This window comes from Diadema antillarum, unplaced genomic scaffold (assembly GCF_040938485.1).
Source record: "Diadema antillarum isolate AM-2024a unplaced genomic scaffold, OU_Dant_1.0 scf00000029, whole genome shotgun sequence".
NCBI classification, from domain to species: domain Eukaryota; kingdom Metazoa; phylum Echinodermata; class Echinoidea; order Diadematoida; family Diadematidae; genus Diadema; species Diadema antillarum.
Window position 1 is genome coordinate 2,901,959 of NW_027270918.1, and position 20,857 is coordinate 2,922,815.

The 20,857-nt window shown below is 39.5% G+C and overlaps 1 protein-coding gene across 9 annotated transcripts in view; it reads right to left on the reverse strand.

Moving 5' to 3' along the window:
• The window catches only part of LOC139738059 (SPARC-related modular calcium-binding protein 1-like), a 42,627-nt gene that overhangs the window by 8,013 nt on the left and 13,757 nt on the right, over window positions 1–20,857 (reverse strand). For 3 of the 9 annotated variants that reach the window (XM_071648745.1, XM_071648775.1, XM_071648724.1), the window contains 3 exons: window positions 20,388–20,441; window positions 17,630–17,695; window positions 11,151–11,414 (listed from right to left, as the gene is read on the reverse strand). In XM_071648745.1, coding sequence (XP_071504846.1) covers window positions 11,151–11,414; window positions 17,630–17,695; window positions 20,388–20,441 — 384 coding nt within the window. Of the gene's footprint in view, window positions 1–11,150; window positions 11,415–17,629; window positions 17,696–20,387; window positions 20,475–20,857 lie in introns of all 9 variants that reach the window. The other 6 variants (XM_071648779.1, XM_071648739.1, XM_071648768.1 and 3 more) reach the window with 5 other exon arrangements.

A 20,857-nucleotide genomic window follows, 5' to 3' on the forward strand; every position in this document is an offset into this window, starting at 1 on the left:
ATGTAAAGTGGTAGATGTGGGAGGCATCCCTTTGTCTCGCGAGGCAATGAAAAGGAAAGGTTAGAGATAATAACTGCGACATGTACCTGTCACACTGGTACAAGACGATCCGCTATTAATTATTATATTTAGATTACTGTATACGCCGAATATTTCGCGAGGTTTTTATTTTCGCAAATTTTCCGATTCATGTGCTATTCGCGAAATTAAAGTCCCGATTCGCGAAAATTTAGATTCGCTAAATATATGGCGTATCTCTGACTCAGTACCACACTTTGAACCTCTGTCAGAATTACGTTACTGATATTCTATTTCGGAAACGAGAGTGAGCATTATGACTCAAAAATAGTGACGCTTTGTCGAAATTGAGAAGCAGACGATTTTTGTTTTTACATGAGGATTCCAGCTTTTGGTCCTCTGCGTTAAATCATAGCAATTCATAAACACCGAGTTTCAGTCAATTTGACAAATATTTGACACTCCCTCGTGGCTTTAATCATTACCTCCTCTCTAGAGCATCATTAGCATTACACGTTCAGACGTGGGGATACTTTTTTTTTTCTTTCCGACTTTTGACGTCCGATGTCCTCTTGGTTGTTTGGTGGATGTCAGAGTTAAGGGAAAAGACGAATCATATCACAAGTGACACCAGGCTTTAATTTGTTAGTCCTATAACAGGCCTTGGCAAAGACAAGGGTCTGTCAACGCTAATTTCACGCCCGTGGAGAGCCTTGATTTACGATTGCCGGGCAATAAGCGAACGTGCACGCAGAAACGTGCAGCGAAGTGAACAATAACAGATTTCAGACACAAATATTGTTACTCCATCAGCTTGCCTACTCACACCCCTTCTCTATCCCACAAGGCGCGTTTACACAGGAGAAATATTTACACTGGCTTGATTACATGTTTGATAATTGGTAGTGTACTAAAAGAGATACCAAGATTGACGGTTAATCTAGGTCACCACGTTTTATGATCCCTCGTACTTTTGAAGACCAACTGAGCCTCCGAGCAAACACTTTGCCCCTTTAAACAGGATGAATGACAGGTATATTGGTATGTCTATAGTTGATAGCCAGTGTTAGCACCTGAGTCAATTCTGCACACAAGGACAAGTTATAAATGTCCATTATATGTGGTTGCAGTCTTCATTGGTTATGCGTGCTGCAACACACAAAATAATACCATCCAGCCTGGTTATTAGGTAGCCTATATACTTTAGGTGATTCTCGTCGGACAGAAGAAATATGGTGAATTTTCATGCTTTTAAAAATGACATGAATCACAAAAGACTGAGTTACCTGTGAAAGAAATTCATCGGTCATGTCCAGAAAATTGGCAGATAGGCAAACAATGCAGACAACAGGCAACGGTAATTATACAAATCTTAGGAATCTAGGCAGGGTCCACATGTACTGAATCTACAAATAAAAGTGATTCGTTTGATTTACGGATGCGAGAAACTCGCTTCTCTTTCAAAACCTCATATATCGTCATCATGGATATATATTAAGTAATTTTACCCGATCAAAATTACATCAAACATATATAAATCATATCAATTATTATATTATTATTATTATAAACAAGACGACATTTCAAAGGGAGATTTTTACAGAGAGAAAAGAATGAGTGAACTGACCTAAAAATAGAATTTTAAGCATACGCAAAATCTTGGTCTGTGCAGCTTGCCAAAAACAAACAAACAAACAAATAAAAACTAACAGTTTGCTTCTGACATGAAAACGTCAAGAAACATAAAATATAAACCATAATGACTTGTAACATCTAATCCATTTTCGAGAAAGATGTAAACAGTTTAACTATGTGACGATTCAGTCTCGTGACAGAAAACCATGGTAACTACGGGTCTACATTCAGTGGGTGATATTATAGCGAGACGTTTCAGCTGACTGAACAGAAAAAAAAATCTGGTGCAAACTAGATATGAAAAAAAAAACATCCACGTACTCGAAGATGGACGAAACTATTCTTTTTAGCTTTGTCTATAGTTCATAATCGAATTTTCTTGGCGATTTATGGGTCACTTAAAAAACCGCTTACGATTATGTTTCGTATTCCACGCACGGAAACTTGGCACGGTGCGGACAGACAGCGGGTTATACCGCCGGCAAGTAGGGTGCTTCGAGCCCAACGCGGTGGGGTGACTGCCCCCTTGCCCTCCACCGGGCAAGCTCAGATGGACATAGAGATGGGTAGAGCAAAGTCACCGGTAAAGAAATGCTTAGAACGTATTTTATTGGATCAAGAAGTTCAACGATGAACCCAACTGGTGCTCTGATGGAAAAAAAAAGAGGGAGGGAGAGGTTTGCATGGCAAACACTTTCAGCAAATAATAATAACTAAAAAAAAAAGTTATTTATCCAAGCTTTTCTTCAGGGCGGAAGGAGAAAGTGCGGTTGTTTTTAAATGCCCTTCACACAGTGGTGTCATCAGAACTTCTTCTCTTTAGTTGTTTGTTTGTTATTGTTTGAAAGGAAGAAGAGCTCCCGAAAGGTCCGTATCACGAGTAAAATAATTACATTAGAGATTCAATTTTCAGAAAACATATTTTTTAAGTAGATCACAGTTGCTTTTTGAAAGTACCGTCGTTAGTAGGTCACGGGGCTTGTTAAAACGTATCACCTTTTAAAAGTCTACTTTTAGATAACATAACAACAATTTGTCTCGTATTAAACCAGGGCTGTGTTATATATCATCTCGATAAATCTCAGACAAAATTTGATCCTTTTCTACCAACCAGGTGGGAAAGCATGAAGTTTCTTTCTAATCTCGATTTCATACTTCACGGAGGCAGATCCTCCCGCATAGATTTCAGAATAAGTTAGTAAAAGACGATCCTTCGCTACAAGTTACGGTAATGGAGGTCGGAAGAGTTTACTTTTGCTGTCAAAAACCGTAGCGCAGAGGAATTCCTCGCTTGACACTGACGCTAGCTCCACGTGTATCTTTCATCAAATCGAGGGTGTTTTTTTTTATTCCCTCATCCCCTTCCTCCTTACCCTTGCACCGGGATTATTAATTTGTGATTGGTAATGAAAAAACCGTACGAAGATTTCATGATCAAGGTCAGACACGGTGGTATCATGTTGGGTGAATAACGCATTATATTGTCATTGGCGGATTGATGGAATTATGTTTGGGGATGTTAAACAGATAATTCGACGCAGCAAACACGAGAGCCGTATACGCGGGGTCGCCTGAACTGTGCTGTACTATTGGAAGCCACCAACAAGACGACTCAATAGCACCTCCACAAGTTGATAAAGTATATCAGTATATTTCATATTCCATCCTGGCTCTTTAAGGACAAGTCATATGTGACTTTCGTTCGTACAAAATGTCATGCATCTTTGAAAAGGTGGCATTTTTTTATATACAATAAATCCAGAAGACATCCACTGTCACAAAGAACACGGAATTTAGCGTAAACTTTGCCCACTACATAATTATTATTATCTATACTAAAAATTGTGATGCCACACCATACATGCTACCAGCAGGGAGTATATTTAGGCCATTTGGAAAAAAAAAAATAGAGTTTTGTGAGAGGGTTTAGCTAAAATGATGCAGCCACGCAATATTTCAACATGCTGAATATTTATCATAATCGTCTTGAGTAATTCGACGCAAAACAGTTATCAACATTGGAGACAAAAAAAGTTAACGACTTCAAGAAGCTAAGAACATTTGATATGATTTCACCAGTGGCGATTGTACGCATCGAGCATGAAATGAAACATAGATTATATATAGTTCCGGAAAAGAGCGACAAGAGTCGTTTTACTTTCATAAATTCACTGTTTACCGGCGACTGAAACTAGAAAGCATTTGTTCATGTCAGTTTGCTGAGGACAGCCGAAGGCACATAATTGTTCTCTCTGAACAACCGGAACTACTACGCTGATTCATCAAAGAGAGATTTATCATAACATTTCATTTCTCTCTTTTTCCCCTTCCTTGCAATAAATGCTATAATAGACTTCCAACCTCTTCGAGCTCCTTGGTCAGAGTTGATGGCTGCCCGTAGACCACAGGCTAAATGTACACACATGTTCCGGAGGAAAAGGGCCAGCAGCAAGCGCTGTATCAGAATCAGCGGGGATTATTTAGATAGGCGTAATTGCGAATCTTTTCCACCACAACCGACAGTTGATTTTTCGAAAGAAGTCAAAGCCGCAGCACTCCTTTGGGAGCAGATGAGGGTGTTATGATACACAAGTGGCCATTATACTGCCAAGCAGCGGCACCACGCAGGGGAAAGATGACTATTCTTGAGACACGGATCATGAAACGCCTATAGTAAGAACCAATCCAACAAATAGGGTTTGTTGTTGTTTTTGTCTTTTGAATGAAAAGTTTTACTTGACGAAACCGCGAACAATTATGTGCAATTACCGCGCGGTCAATAGATATTATCTCCCTCGAAAATAGGCCTAGGAGTGTATGAGGTCATTTGAGTCGACCCATGAGAGTGAATTGAGATTCCCGATCACCCAGGCCACAGCAGTGATACTTCCTGAAATATGAACACGATGCACTTTCCTTGAGGCATCACATACTCGGTCCCTTGTTTGATCTCATCCGCGAGCGATTTGGGGCATTGAACCCCAAAGCTACTCCTCAGTATCACAAAATAGCAGGACAAAGTATTTGGAGTAAAAGGTGTGCAAGTCTAAAAAAAAAAAGGAAGCAGCAAATGACGAAATAGTAGTGATAGCATGGGTAGCAGAAGAAGCAGAAGTATACAGGTTGCACTGCAGTGGTGAAAGTAGAAAGCGAGTAGAAGAAACAAATACACTTGTACCAGTAATTGACAGTTCATATTTCCCTTCCAGTCAGGCTTTTGGCTTCTTTTAGAAAGAAGAGTAAGCAGTGTACCTTATCAGAATAGTGTCAGATTAGCGATGTGAAGGAATGAATTACCATACTGGTAACATTATCTTTTTGATGACAAGTCCAAAAGATCACAGATCAAAGTTAGCACGAGTGGTATCTCTCTATTTCACGCATTATCGATACAGCACACTTGTAGACGGTCTTTCCTTCCTTTAACTTTCTTCAGCCGACATGTACACATAGGCTGGTGATATTACGTTGCAGGAAAATTGGAATACAGGTGAATAGGTGACTGATACATGATTGAATACGAATCCCCCAGCCGGGACCCCTTTCCAGTCACAACAATGAGCGTTTTAAGAACAGTCACTCCCGCCCAATCTCAGAAAACCCAATTCTCACACATTGCAAGAATTTTCAAACAGTACTCCTTTTCTGTCTGTATGTACATTTGTATTTCTCCTTCTCCTTCTAGCTTTCCTTTTCTCTATTTCTATTTCTGCAGTTGTGTAACAGAGTGGGCAACCAGGTCCATGGTACAAAACACGACACCACAGTGGCACAATAAGGATATTTTCACTGGCAGAAGTAGGCCAACCTTACAATAGCCGCTGCTCCACTTTTCTCCCCCTCTCTGCTTCCTCAGGGGGGTAAGAAGAATCCGGCAACCCGAGCCCTCGGTTCTCGGTGACGCCGTACAGGTGTTTTGCACCTGCGAGTTGACACCAAGCTCCATCGTAGTCAACACCGCCCTGCAAGAATTCGGGAGTTCCTATTTTCCCCTTGTCTTTCTACTCTGGCAACTATATGACGCCGCACGACAGCAATTAGAACACGATTTTGGCTATAGCGGGGTTCCCACTATCGTGCGATCCATTGCGAACGCCACGATTGGACATTCGTAACTGATCGTGGAAAATTTGTTGAACTCGTCTGAAATTTCACGTTTGGATACGAGGTTATGCGAGTCAATACGTGTTGGTACGCTTAGCTGCGATATGGTCACGATTGGTCTATTTCAAGCGATACGATCTGTCACGATCTGGTCTGCCGTTCAAATACGATCCGACAGGATTGCCCTGATTGAGTTCACGATTGGTACCGATCTAACATGACCATTACGATCAGGATCCCCGATCTGGTACGTGCAGCAACGTACTGATACGTTCTAATACGAATACCGCGAACCAATACGGGCTGCTGAGATAAGATACGATATCTTTTACGATCGGGATCAGAAGCGACCCCCATTTAAGGCCCGATTGGACCCGAATGGGAATATTATAGTCCGGCTGACGATGGATTTCATTGTTTCCCTTAGATTATGAAGAGTGATTAGGCCTATTAATTTTATCCACAGCCATTGATGATGGCAAGGCTTGACAAGTTGACGATGATGACAACGTAACCTTTGCAGTATTGCTAATGACGATTATGTTATCAGAGAGAAAGCAGCACCCAGGCCAGCCATAACCTCAGATATTCCCTCGTCTAATAGTAAACGTAAAGAAATTAATAGATTATTAAATCGACATGGTCCCCGTCCCCCTTCACAAAAAAAAAGAAATGAAATAACGAACCCAAATGTATAAGATCAGATGATTGCCCCTCTTCCCCAGGCAAAAAAAAAAAAAAAACCACGGCAAGACAAAATGACCTTTCTCTCCAATACATGAAGAAAATAATTATATGATGAAATGGAAGCTAGGAAAGAGGATGGGATCATTTTAAATGTTATGTAACATAATATTATGTGTTATATACGCTCGATATAAGAAAGTTTGCCGAATGGATAGTATTCCTTGTGTTCGATTTCATATTCGCAAAGTGTATGTATCATATGCCTTTTTATTTCAAAATGTCGTTATCTCATTGGTTATTAAAAGTTTGGTTTATTCGGCTTGATTTTGATAGTGTTTTACTTCACAATGTTTAACATAACTGATACACACACACAACAGTAAAGTGACTCCCTAAACAAAATGATGTCGCTTTTAAACAAAAAAGGAGGTTTACGCAAAATTATTTCGTAGGGGTATATTGCTACACTTATTGAATAACTAACTGTGAAAAATAATAAGAGTGATCTTCATTGTCATAATCATACGAGTGATCTCACATCCACGACAATGGTCACTTTTACATTTGCAGTAATAATGAGAGTTGAAAATAACAATTTTCCTCTAAAATTATGCTCTACAAAACATACAAAAAAAAAGACATTGAAAAGTGTCAAAATAGATGTAAAGGGGTCAAACGATGGCTGATGAAACAACAACTCTTAATTACTATGTACAATACACAAACAGCAGGATACTGCACCCCCAAAAAGAAATACTCTGTAATATATTTTTAAAAATTAACCATTTGCCTTTGATATGTACCCATTCAAGCACGATTCATTAAAGTATTCTCATCTTTGTACTGACGTTAGTCAATACGTGCAGACATACAATTGCCATTTTATTTTTGCTCATTTTTTGTTTTCGTTACAAAAGTTATCCCATATCCTGTTTTGTGTGTCTGTATAATGGTAATAGCAACTCATTAATGAAAACATCATTAACATAATGTATGAAAACATCTGAAAATCTGTAATACATCTTCCATTTTATGAAACCATTAAAAAAATGATTTTGATAATGTACCTTAAAAATTACGACAATTAAACCCCACACCGTCATACAATTTACCGTTTGGAAATAATAATCTAAAGATGCAGGCTACCACCTATCAGAATACAAAATAAATCAATTTATGTGTAAAATAAGGGCAAATGGGCAAATAATAATAATAATAATAAGCGGAAGTGAAGTGACAAAGTCGATCCCGATCAACACGATTTAGAAGCACGATTAGAAGAGATTCGCTGCGTCTGGATACGATCCTAGACGATCTGATGCGATGATCACGATCAAAAACTAATCGTGTTAATCGTAGAAAATTTTTGAACCGTCCAAAATTTTCCTACGATTAACGCGATTGCCACGATTGACCTTGAGATCTGATACAATCTGATAAGACCATCACGCTTGCTGCACGATTAAGACCACGATTTCAATCGTGGCGCCAATCGTGATAGTGGGAACCCCGCTTATAAGGAGTATTCGAGTCTTAATATCGGACTGATTTCTTCGGACAAGGCTCGACCTTTAAAGCACGTAACGTGATGTGTAACTACATGACAATGTTTTTTTTTTATTACTTTGCTGTTTCTTTATCCCTCTCACTTTCTTTTCGATCTCAACAATGGTAATAAACATTGTAACTAACAAACTAGGAATGCTCATATTTCGATAATGAAGTTCGAAGCGTTCAAATACAAAGTTTCAGTGTCACAAAATTAAAATACATATACCATCATCAGCCTAACAGCGTCAATCATAACTTAAAAGGTTAGCGTATCAGGCCAACATCATCATGGACTATAAGTAACGCTACCATCTAAAATGAGACCAATCTTGTATGTGCAGTGCTTTGTCAAGAATGGGGAAACAACGGAAGACGAAACGTAGAAAAGGTGGATTAAAAAAGAAAAAAAAAGTTCCCATTTTTCCTAGATCGAGACATATTTTGAATAACATCGTCACTTGTGTGTTTTAGCCCTCTCGATGGAGGGTGTACTTGCAAATGAAGACTGGTCTCGTTTCGCACGCTCTAAATTAGTTCCACCAAACATGAGCTCTCCGATATCACGACATAAGAAGCATACTTCGTCCTCACACTGTCTTTCATCTTGCCATTCATTCAACATGCATTTACACTCAAAACAAAATCCCGATTTCCTCCCGTCTTCAACAAAAACAAAAAACACAAACCAAAGCTACAAAAGCCCACAGTTATCTCATCTGCGATTTCCCCAGACTCCACAAATTTTTCCAAAGTCTTGTTTGTAAAAGAGATCCGTGGAAGGTGGCTAAAGTCTTGATGAATTACAATGTGTGTATTTACTCTGAAGATCTCGCTTTCAGTTTCAGGTGACGTGAGGGCGTGTGAGGTGACTTCGGATGCTGCAATGGTGTCATAGAAACGCAGCCGACAAAGTTTTTCTCTTTTTTTTTCCGGAATGTTGGCAGACTGTTATTTGGGTGCTATCCCCGGCTGCCAAATTTTCTCGAGGTTTCGACAGGATGTGTGAAATATGTCATTGCAATCGAATTCAATTGTTCAATTGTTGAAGTTTGATTAGTGCGTGCTGACGAAAAGGTGGACAAAGATGAAGAAACAAACAAAAAAGCGCCGGCGGAGACTACCAGGTTTATTTTAAGTAAGAATGTTTGTCTTCGGATAACATTTACTGGCTTACTGGGTCGCTGACGTGAAATCATGTGAAAAATGCGTCGATCCCAAGAAATTTTTAAATAGTCTCATGCCTGAAAATGCCTGCACATGTAAGACAACAGATTAAGGTGTCTCGCTAAAATGTTACGTTTAAGAGCTGTGATGGCGACAATGTTTAGATGATTTATCGATACGATGCTAGACATGCATCATTAACAATACATCTGGCTATTCACGGATAAGAGATATTCTAAACATCTGGTTTGTAGAAACAAGTTTGTCCCAGAATTACGGAAAGAATAGTTTTGAAAGGACCAAGTTGTCACAGTCGAAAGTAACACTAACATTTTTTCTGCCGTGAGAGTTCGCACAGGAACGTGCTCTCGGCTGAACTTCTCTCAGAAAACCTCGAACTATACTATAACCTGAAATCCGAAAAATATTTGCCACTTTGTTCTATTGGACAGGATGCGTTGTTTGTTTCGTTGATAATATTGTTTGTTGTTGTTTTTGCTCGCGTAAAGGATAATACTTTGATCAATTGAATTAGGAATACATGGTATGAAAAGCTATAAATGGAGCGAGAGTTGAAGCGGAAGCCCGGAGCGTGTGTTGGGTTTTTGATACTTTCTGTGAAAGATGAGGCAAATAAACGAGACAAAATTCTAAGTAAGAGGTGCTAAAGTTCGTGTGTCCCTTTTGCAACTCTTAAAATTAGATTCCTTTCATAATCTGGTATATTGTAGAGGTAAGTAATTCAGACCTTCCTCAGAATTAAAAATTGGAAACTCCTTTATGACGGAGGGGGAAACAATACTACAATTTCCAGTGAATTTATTCGAACGCCGAACAAAATTCAACCGTTATTCGGGTTCTCGGTACAAAAGTGAAACGTATTCTCGAGTGACATGAGGTTAGTTTTTCATTTTTTTTTTTTTTTTTTAACTGAGGTGTATTACCATAAAATTTCCAACATGATGTCGGGAGACAATATTCTTTGATAATACAAAATTTCGTGACGTTTGCAAAAGGGATGTGCTTTTCCCTCACTTCATGTTTCATATCAACAATTTTCATAAATAAAACTCACTTTCTTTCACTTTCACTCAACTTTCTTGTGGCATATCGATAGATGCCATCAGAGTCACGATCGCTTTCAAGTCAAAATCGAAGGTGCATCTTCACGCAAATATTTAAAGATTTCATTCCAAATGCATCAAATGCTCTTGCAGAACAGTATGCTTGTAAAGATTCTTTGCCTAAGAATTTAGTGTATAATTTTATATCGATATCAGAAGTAGCAGCATTCAACTGTCGGTATCGGTAACTCATTGCCTTTTTTAACGTTCACGACAGCCTGTCAGTGCAGTGGTCGCAATGTGCTAAATGTCACGTAGACCACTTGAATCAACAGAAACGTATTATCAACACCCCCCTCTTTATTTCCGTGTTTCAATCACATTGCGTCTCTGTACATATCTGCCTTTCTGTCTGTCTGTCTTTTCTTACTCATTGTGTTTCATATGAGAATTCTATGCTACATGCTTTTTAACAAAGATAGCATGTGATTGACAAAGATAGCATGTGAAAATAAATTGAAAGCCGATGACTATTAGTTGTCACTAATTGCCTCAATAGGCAACGCAACATTAACGCAGGGCGAAAGGCCGAACCGCAATTCAGCGGGGGAATCGTAAGGAAATGATCAAACTTCAGCTCTGGCCTTCATGTTACGAAGGGATGCAGTTTGCCATGGCAACAGAGCCAGCTAGCTCACCCCACGTTGCCCTTTCCCTGAACTAGGGATAAAATATATTTTGACAAATTTGCCGACAACATGCAATGTAGGAATGTATACCTCCTCATAGCAAACATGGGCCCATTTAACGACGATTTATCATTGGAACACATAGTGGGCCATAGCTAGATGATGTAATTCCACTTTGACAACATGGAAACGATTGGAAAAGAGAAGAGTTATACGTAAGTGAGTGTGTGTGACTTACCTACAAACTCCCGTGGAGTCAACGGGCCTCTGGAAGTAGCGAGTGGGCTGCAGTCCTCCTTTGTAGAGGACTTGGCCGAAGTGCCCGGTATGGGCCTACCTGTGTCCACGTAGACACACCAGCAGTATTGGGCCTGCTCGTGGCACTGGGCCGCCCGATAGTCTCCCGTGGTCGTACACTGTGGGACGAAGATGCCTGAAGTCGGCGATCTCTCGATCTCTTCGAGCGCTTGACGCCTCTCTGTCTCGCACGATAAACTCTCTTCTGGTGGTAAAAAGAAGGTGACGAGATTGTCGTCAAAAGTCGCATTCTCCCTCTGCAATTTTCATCATTACTGGATGAAGAGTTCGATCGCAAAATGGGCTAAGTGCCTTTAAAAAAAAGAATTAAAGTACGCCCATCATCACATTGAGCACAATAAAACCTTTCCAGCTATGCTTCACCTGTAACATAAAGAGGAATATTCTTAAAGTTATGATGAAAAAAATCCCATATTTTCTCACCACTTTTCTCTGCTGCTTAGCAGCTTTAATGGAGTTTTCTCGTTTTAACATCAAACTCTTCAAATGTTGTGCCCATTATAAGGATTGATATCTCGGAGGTAATCAGGAAAGGAGCTAAAGGGGCGTGGCATATGGTGCCGTATTTGTTGCGACATGCAAAATGTTCAAACGGAAGATAGATACATTCTGTGATATATTTACTTAGTATGGATACCGTTGATACACTGTGTCACATGGTGTGGGAACAGTGTGTGCACAGTAGCAATTCGAAAACGTCCAATATCCACTAGGAGGATACCACAATATTGTTCTTTCTTTGACAAAACAAAGAGCAAATCAAAGAGTGACAAACGACTGGAAAATTTTGTTGCACATTTCTGTAATATGACTCTAACTTTCATGAAAGTATCAAACACTAGACTCAACAGGTGCAAAGTAGATTGCGCAGAGCTTGTTTTGCAGTTGTTTTAATCTCTGTGCGGCAACTGCAACACGTATATAGTCAACTGCTTTAAGGATTGGTTCCTGAAGGTTCTTCATTCTGAACTTGGTCCCCTCCTTAACCGTCATCTCTGCCTTGAGTCGAGTATAGAGCCAGTGAACGCACTTTCGTCGTGTCAATCTGATCAAACTTAAAGAGAGTGACTATGAAAATGCCCCGGGGCGGTGCCATTTTTGCCTCCCTGATCATAGCGACATTCACACCCCTCCAATAGTGGCTTGAAACTCAAGAATAAAGGTCAACATAAATAAAGGTCAAACCACTGCTAATACGCATTTCTAATCTGAAACTGTTTATAAAATAAATAACTACCTTTTCATGAAATCATAACAACTTGGTAAGCTATTCAATGCCACTTTGCCTCGGGTTCGTCGAAAACAGCGAACGGTAAGTGAATTTTGAGAACCTTGTGCTGTGTGATTGATGAGAATGGGTATGAAACCTGCTAAAATTTGGGCAGAGCGGACTCGCTTTTGACACATGGACTGTGAACCACCGACACATGCATCCGGCTCTGGCTATCATGGAGGCAGATCTTTTCCTGAGATGTACAGTGTGCAGAAGGATAAGACTATTCCACGCAGCACATAAACACCGACATTGTTGTCGAATACACATCTACATCCTCCCAGAGACTGTTACGTATCAATTGATGCTGCAAACCAGAATATTATAAGAATTAGTGTAGAATATTTGCTAGAGAAAGGAAAAACAAAGGATTTAAAGTTTTAACATCCTCCACTTTTTTTCTTCCCAGTGTGGTCCGATGCGTCCCATTAAAGGTGTTCGCGTACAGTGGCGACTCCCTGTACAGGAGACCCTGCAATATCACTTCACGAGTGGCGCCATTCACATGATTATCTATCAGCTCGGCAACTTCGTCATTGCAGCCAACACGACGTCGGTAGCATTATCAAAGCTATTAAATATTATATGCGGCACTTAATATGACTTATGAGTTGCCTACGAAGGACTAATACGGGTTGATTAAAATCGATCCTACACAGTAGTTAATATACTGCTTACTTAATGATTGCTTGCTGACGAAGAAAAGATCAACTCCTTTATAGCCTTTGATTAATGTACAGGCAAGAACTACCTATAGACTAAATGAAAGGTATAAGACTGCATCTTGCGATAGCGATGCACATACAAGTCCTTGATGCAATGGGAGATTCAGAATGTCCGTGGATTTACACGCAACAGCACTTCATCAGGTCACCATTTATGATTAATCGCAACGTTTAAAACAATGATATACATTACAAATTTCTGGTGAAAAGGAAATCCCTTGAAATGTATATCTGTGGGAAAATTGACTTCACCGTAAGAGTTTGCATAGGACCTAAAGCTTCAGTTTTCAATTTAAGAAAGTGACCACATTCAAAGTCTGAAGAGAAACTGGCAAATAGACGGGATTATGTTGTAATTCAAGCGCGTTTATGTAATAACGAAATAGTTCAGGGAAACTAAAACATATGGCGGCAAATTTGCTCCTTTAAAAGAATCCTCTTACACAGAATGCCCACATACAGACTGAGGTGTTCCATTCCTCAAATAGCTGTGGTCTGATACAAGAGGACCAACAGTGGGAGCCCGGATTTACCCCTGATCCTTCTAGTGGTTCCCGGTGACAGACGGAATCAGGTCCGGGTGTCTGTCGGATTTAACCCGCTCTGTGCTGACAGCATTCAACGCCCAGTGGGAACGCGCGTTCCCGTGGGAGCGTGGGGGTTAAGAAGACAACGCCTTGGCACGATTAAGGGAATCATACCTGGGCGTGCGGATTCCGCGCGCAGCTGACTTTAAAAAGTCTACGTTTATTTGTACGTCTGATCGTTTACAAAACATTAAACTCATGTGTAAAAACAAGGGCTTCTTAACTCGAGGGACATGTGTGAAGAAAGTACTAGAGAGCATGGTCCCACAGCCCCCAAAGTATAACAGAAAAGAGTGATATCGCCATGGCTGGGAAGGGAAATGAGCGCACTTTCCCTGAATGCGTTTCGTCTTGGGGATAAAGATAAATTGTATTACCCAATTTAATCAAATGTATTTATGTAACTGTAAAATGTAAATTAAGTAGACCTACATGATGCTTGAACAAATGTTGAAATGGAGCGCGTGTAAAGTCTATATTTTTGAGCTTTTTGGCGCTATAGCATATATTTGATTATTGAATGGAGTCTGCCTTTTTCTTCTCTCACTCTGAGTCAAAATGCTATTTGTATTTCGTTCTGTGAAAATGAGAGCAAGACCCAGACTAAACATGCTCAATGTACAAAGCGTATACTGGCACGTCCACTGCGGCACGGAAGGGTGTTCGTACCACGCTGTCATCATATAGGAGCATTGGAAGGCTCCTGTAGGGGATTTGTCTCTTCATAAAAGACAGCGTTGGCAGGGAAAGGAAAGATAGGAATAAAAGTAGAACCAGCAATTGTTAATTTCCTCGCCAAATTGGCCTTTGGATCCCGAGAAGATCGCAACCCTCAGAGGAGCAGTTCAGTGTCACAATTGATCGCGATTCCGAATCCCTACGAACAATCCGCCCCGTCCATACAGGAAGGTACGCGGAAATATAGAATCACAGCTCGTGGCTATACAGAGATGAAGAGACGTCGAGGTATCATGGGAACGCTTGTCTTGAAGGGCGTTTTCTCTGTTATTCCGAGAGTTGCTAGATACGTACTCACTCATAGCTACTACTTAACTCCTGCTCACTTGGCTAGCATCCCTGTAACCTGAAGTTCGTCATCTCTCTTCTTCTGCTTCAATGGAGTTAATTGCCTTAACTGAGACAACTTTTTACGTCATTGGCAAACTTTTACGAATGGTTGGCCTCATGAGTCCCCTTTAATGCTAGATGGCGCCAGCGTATTGTGTCAAAGAGTCTACTCGCCAGTTAAGATAATTTCAAATAATTCTCTGATTTGTTCAGTTTCTCTAACTTCCAATGACTATTGCTTTCGTTCTATAGTTCTCCCTTGTATGAATAATCATACACTTTGTGAAATGCTTGCCTTTACGACAGAGGTCTTTAACTAAATGCAGCATAATTATATGCAATATTTCATTAGTTCCTACCCCCATTGTCAACTGGGCTGTTTCCGCTCTCAAGTGTAAGCTTATAGGATACAGCCTTTTTCTGCAATTATTGCTCCCCTTAGATTGTTCCTTTAAATTATTTTTCGTTATTATCAATGTACCGTGTAATTTGTATTAAATAATTGTCAATATTTTGTAATCAAGTTTATTAATTATTCTTCAAAAATCCTATGATTTGTACAAAAGAAAAATGTATTTGTATATTTCGTTTGCCATGAAATTGCAGAAATAAATAAATATCAAATATCAAATTTACTTCAGATATCTGGGACTCAAGTAATCCTTGCAATGGAAGAAATGTCTCTGCAGCTGCTGTGAGTTTTAGCATAATACACTTGGATTTTGTATCATAAGACTGCAAGTGTCCAAGCCTGGTTAACTCTTAGACCAAGAATTATACTCGTCCTCTTGAATTTGATGCTGATTATGTCTTCAGCTCTTCTATTCATTCGAGTACAAAAGCATAAATCATGTGTTTTGTAAATAATTTAGGAAAAATGAGCCTTGTTTCCAGTCACTGTCACCTTTGCTGCACGACAGCAAAGGTATGATGGACTTCTAAGGTTTTCTTCTGTTTCACGTCAATTAAGAACATTTTATGAAGATTTGTCTGCACTTTGCAGGTCAATAAGGAACAAGTGTGCGATGATATCATCACAGCATGTGATTGATAATACAGTGTATTGACACGTGAAACTTAAAAATTCTTTTATCCTAACTCTAATTTTGCTTAACCCATTGAGGACGAGCTGATTTTGCTTTAACATATATTTCCCATAAACGCCTGCCTGAGTATGCTTGGGCTTAGTCTTCAAAGGGTTAAACTTCAATTATTCCACTTGTATTCTTTTTATTTTCCTTTACATAACAAAGAGAAATGATATTGAAATATATATTATGAGGATTGAGTGAATGCAGTAATATTACTAAAACACATCAGTGAATGATTGAAGAAAATCGCATAATCCGTCCCAAAGTTATGAATTGTTAAAATTTCGGTGCGGCTATCGCTGGATGAGAAGATTACAATATTGCTTGACGTCTTTGTGCAGGACAGCGACAATAATTGACAAGTCCACAAAATTTCATTTTTCATGAAAAGCACACGTTTCCTCGAATTGTTACTGACAAGTGGGTAAATGTCATCCCCCTGCTTCCTTTGAGAGGTATAAGTAAATTGCTCTTTCATTATACTAGAAAAAAAAATTGTTGAATTTTCTTCATATTGTTCTTTATATCGTTGCCCTGCAGTGACGTCACGAACTGTAGTAGTCTTCTCATCCAGCGATGGCGGAACTGGAACTTTAAAAAGTAGGTACTAGTACTTTAAGAACGGATTGTCCGATCTTCCTCAAATTTTACTGATTCTTTCTAATAATGTTGCTACATTCACTCAATCCACATAATTATTATATCATATTTTTTGGTATATATTAAAATGATGTAGCATTGCACTTTAAATGCACACTGGAAATTTTGATCTCTTCTGATGTCGCATACGCACAGTCTCCCCCATAGTAACATAGTACCGACGTAACACAGTAACTCTGCCTACTCGTGTAGCTAGAGCGATATGATCTGACACATGTATTCTGCTCCGGTTCTTACGGGATCGACACGAGTAAAGGGCAACGCTGACCCAGCGGGAAACGTTTCTCCTCTTTAAAATCAACACTGTCATTACCAATGGCGCGCAGACAGTGTACATAATGTCATCGGCGTTTTTGAATGCTAGTCCTGAGTGGGTTAAAATGTCAAATGTCATTGAACAGACGGCAAAAGCGCCTGGATCCTGTTCGACAGTAAGATGCAATCAAGCATAAGTCAGAAAATGAAGTGTAAATCAGGTATTAGCCAATCAGAAATGAGTATCCAGAGAATTTTATCTATTCGAGTACTCTAACTTATATTGTGTGATCTCAACTCTTATATATGCAACAGGACGTATCCCATACCCTCCTTCACTCTCATGGAAACGATATCGAGCCAAATGGTGAACCCAAAGGTGGGACTTATTGAGATCATATCTTGCTGGAAAGAATATACATAGGCATTAAAGATGTATTCTAGAACGTGGTAAGGTTGGGCGCAAGATATTGCTTTCAAATGGCTTCGTGAAACAGTTCCTAACTTCTGGGACTGACTGATCCCAAAGTTGTTCCAAAGACATGAAAGAGCATTTGAACTGAACATAGAATTGATTTTAAAGCTTAGTGAAACAGGCCCCTGGACTTGAGGGCGAGTGGGCTTAGTGTCCAAGTTCTATATAGCCAAGCTAATGGTCTCGAAACCATCTTTAATTTACCAAAAATGAAGTCTGGCTACTTTCCTCAATGAAAGGTGCAAATGAGACTGTACCGTCTTACCTATTTCGGCGGTTTCCGTGTTTTCACCCGGTAGAATTTGTCTGGTGACTAACAATGGCGGACTGGCTGAAAATGAGAAAGCAAAAGAGAGGAGAAGGGTCCACATAGAGTTCGTTGTAGGCATAGATGACAGGAAAGATAAAAACCGATATTGAATACTTAAAAAGACATTAGAGGGGTTTGTAGAAAAGTGGGCGAGGCGGGAAGTGGCAATCTATACCTCAAGGGTATTACATGTATTGACTTGTGGAGTAGTTCTGACTGACTGTACACGGATTGATGGCGTGATAGGCACAAAAATCATCATTCATATTAGATTCCGCTGCAGTGGTTTAGAAATATATACTACAAGTACAAACGCTATTAGTGAGGCATATGACTTCTCAATGAACGGCATGAATGTAACTAATGTAGATATGAAAATGAAGTATCAATTTTCTTCCGTTCAAATGTACTCTGTCTACCAGGTTCAGAAAATTTCACTACAAATCACTGCATATAATTACTGGTGTAAATAAGTACCTGAAGAGGGTAAGCAACTAAGAGTAATTCTGCTGTATGCTCATTTTCTTCATGCGCTTCCGAATCAATTTCGCATTATTTTGGGGAATGTCCAGAAATAAAAATATTTTGTGCTTGAATTTGAAACATGTTCTTTTGCACTCTAATCCAATTAATTCACAATTTAATTTTTGATGCATTTGAAGCGAGTTTTCACCCGTTCAATTTTGCTGCTTTATTGCAAAATATCATACCTTTAGTTCCAATTTTAGAAAATGCATCATGTCTTAGATTTCCTTTCAATACTCGAATTAGAACGAATTATTTCTTCGAAATACATGTAGTTCGAAATAGAACAACATTTTTGATAGATAGTTAGCTGTTCAATAGACCTGAATGCATGTTCTTGTTAAAGCTCTGATTCAGCTTTTCAAAGTATAAATTGTACTGTCCATACCTTTGCCACCATCGTATTGTATTATGATTATGCTATGTGTGCTCACTTTGAGACATGCTATAAAAATTAGCATTCATTACGGGGGAAGAGTATCAAAATCAAATCGTTCTGTAAAAGTACGTTTCAATGATAAGTTATCTCTACATTTCGGAATCTTCTTAACAAAAAACCAAAAAAAAAAAAAAAAAAGATGTAGGTCTATGTAACGGTGATGTGCTGCGAACGACATAATTATAGAGCTTGAAATGCAAACAGTGTATCTATATGCCGAACTCTAAATCGCCCTGAACCAGCCTACCAACTTTTGTGTGCTGAACTAAATGGAACGGCACATATCTGACTTTCACTAAAAATTTTTCCTACAAGACGCACGTTTAAATTTGGTATTGAATGACAATCAATACATACTGTCCGTGATATTTTCACTTTGCCAATTGTATTTATACAATTGATGCGTATCCTGTTTAAATATAGCCAGCAGGATCACCAGAAAAACGGGCACACTGTTGATTGTGGTATGTATATAATACAATCCTATATCGACACTTGGCTATATTTCTTGCCTGTCGTATAGTTTGTAAGTGATATCAGACCATCACCCGGAAAACGTTCAATTGTCGTAGTCAGCAGCGAGAATGAGTGAGAAAATGTTGGAAATTAAATACCTTTTCCAAAATATTGGTGCAAGGGTATTGGGCCAGGCATAGGGCCCCGATGATGGAGCATACCGACAGGGTTTGGTTTCGGAATTTTCGCAGGATTTCATATTTTTTTCACTCTCCGAGCAAACAAACCCTACCGCGGTTTCAGTCACATGAGAGTAAAAAACATACCCGCCCTCTCTCTCTCGGCTCTCGACGCCCGTCCCGAAGTGCACTGCGTTACGGGAGCACAGTATGTGGAAGTGTAAACTTGCTTTTCGGATGAACTTTTTCTCGGGGTGAAAACGCGGGTGCTTTCGATATTTTATCCCCCGAGGTACTGAGCATTGAGTAGTTTGGCGTGATTCTTAACTATTTGCACCCGACAGCAGCGTAGCGTATGTGTCATGCACGGCACATTATATCCCTGGTCCTTTTCTCTTTCTTTCCGTCTTTCGCCAGAAGAAATGGGGCGAATGAGAACCATATGGGACGGGATAATGTGCAAGGGAGGGAGTCGCATTTGGGCTTGTTGGAGTGATAAAGGTAAACCATGGAATCCCTCTACTCACTCACAGGGTGATGGGATGTTTCTCCAATGAATGAATTAACATCACGTCAACCGCACGCATACGTTACACTTTAATCTTACAGAAGTAATTAACGGCAAAACTGATATCGCTTATGATAGTGGCGTCTTTGCTGACAACATGCCTACACCATTATTCGCTCCAAGATAAATGATTGAGTCGGACGAGATAATAACCAAGTAATGTGCTAAATAATATCGAACATTAGACGTTGACATGTGCGCTTGTCAGGTTTGGTAACATGATATTTCCTATACTCGGTGTAGACGTACTCACGCACATACATAAACATATATATCGCCACGTCATTCCTCACGCACGCGGACGCAATCGTGCGCCGAACGAAAGAAACATGAAAACAACGCACCAAAAAAAAAAAAAAAAAAAAAATGCATGACGTCAAAGGTATCAAAAGGTCACAGAGGGTCACAAATCCATGTAGGCATACAAAAATACTCCAAAACATACCACCTCCCAATTCCCTAAACTCCTCTCTCCCTTATAAAATGGATATATTTATTGTAAAAAAAAAAAAAAGAGAAGAAGATAAGAAGGGTTGTGTTCCGTACTTGACCTACCGTCTTGCGATCCACTGTCGGCCGTAGGCACCTCGGGCTCCTCGTCTGAATTCAGTGAGAGAAACAGTTTAAAGGAGACTATTACAGAAGTACTAAGCTGGAGGTTGGTACCTAACGCGAGGTAGTCCTACGCCTTGCACTTGCCGGACATATCATGGCCTGTCTACCACACAGCGGATGATAAGCTCCGTGTCAAGGGGAGAAATATATGGGGTGAGCGAGGCAAGGGATTTTATTTTCAGCTCTTTCAAAAAAATATATATACAAAAAATATGAAATATATGCATATATATATTGAAAGAAGCAAGAAGCGTTGATAGGAGAATTTTTAGTTCACCATTTTTTTTTCAGAGTGAGTGCATTGGAAGGCGGAGAATATCGTATAAATGATTTGGTAGGCAAATGTCGAGTATTGATGTAAAGCGTGAGGAATATACTGTAATAGTAATAATAGCATAAAG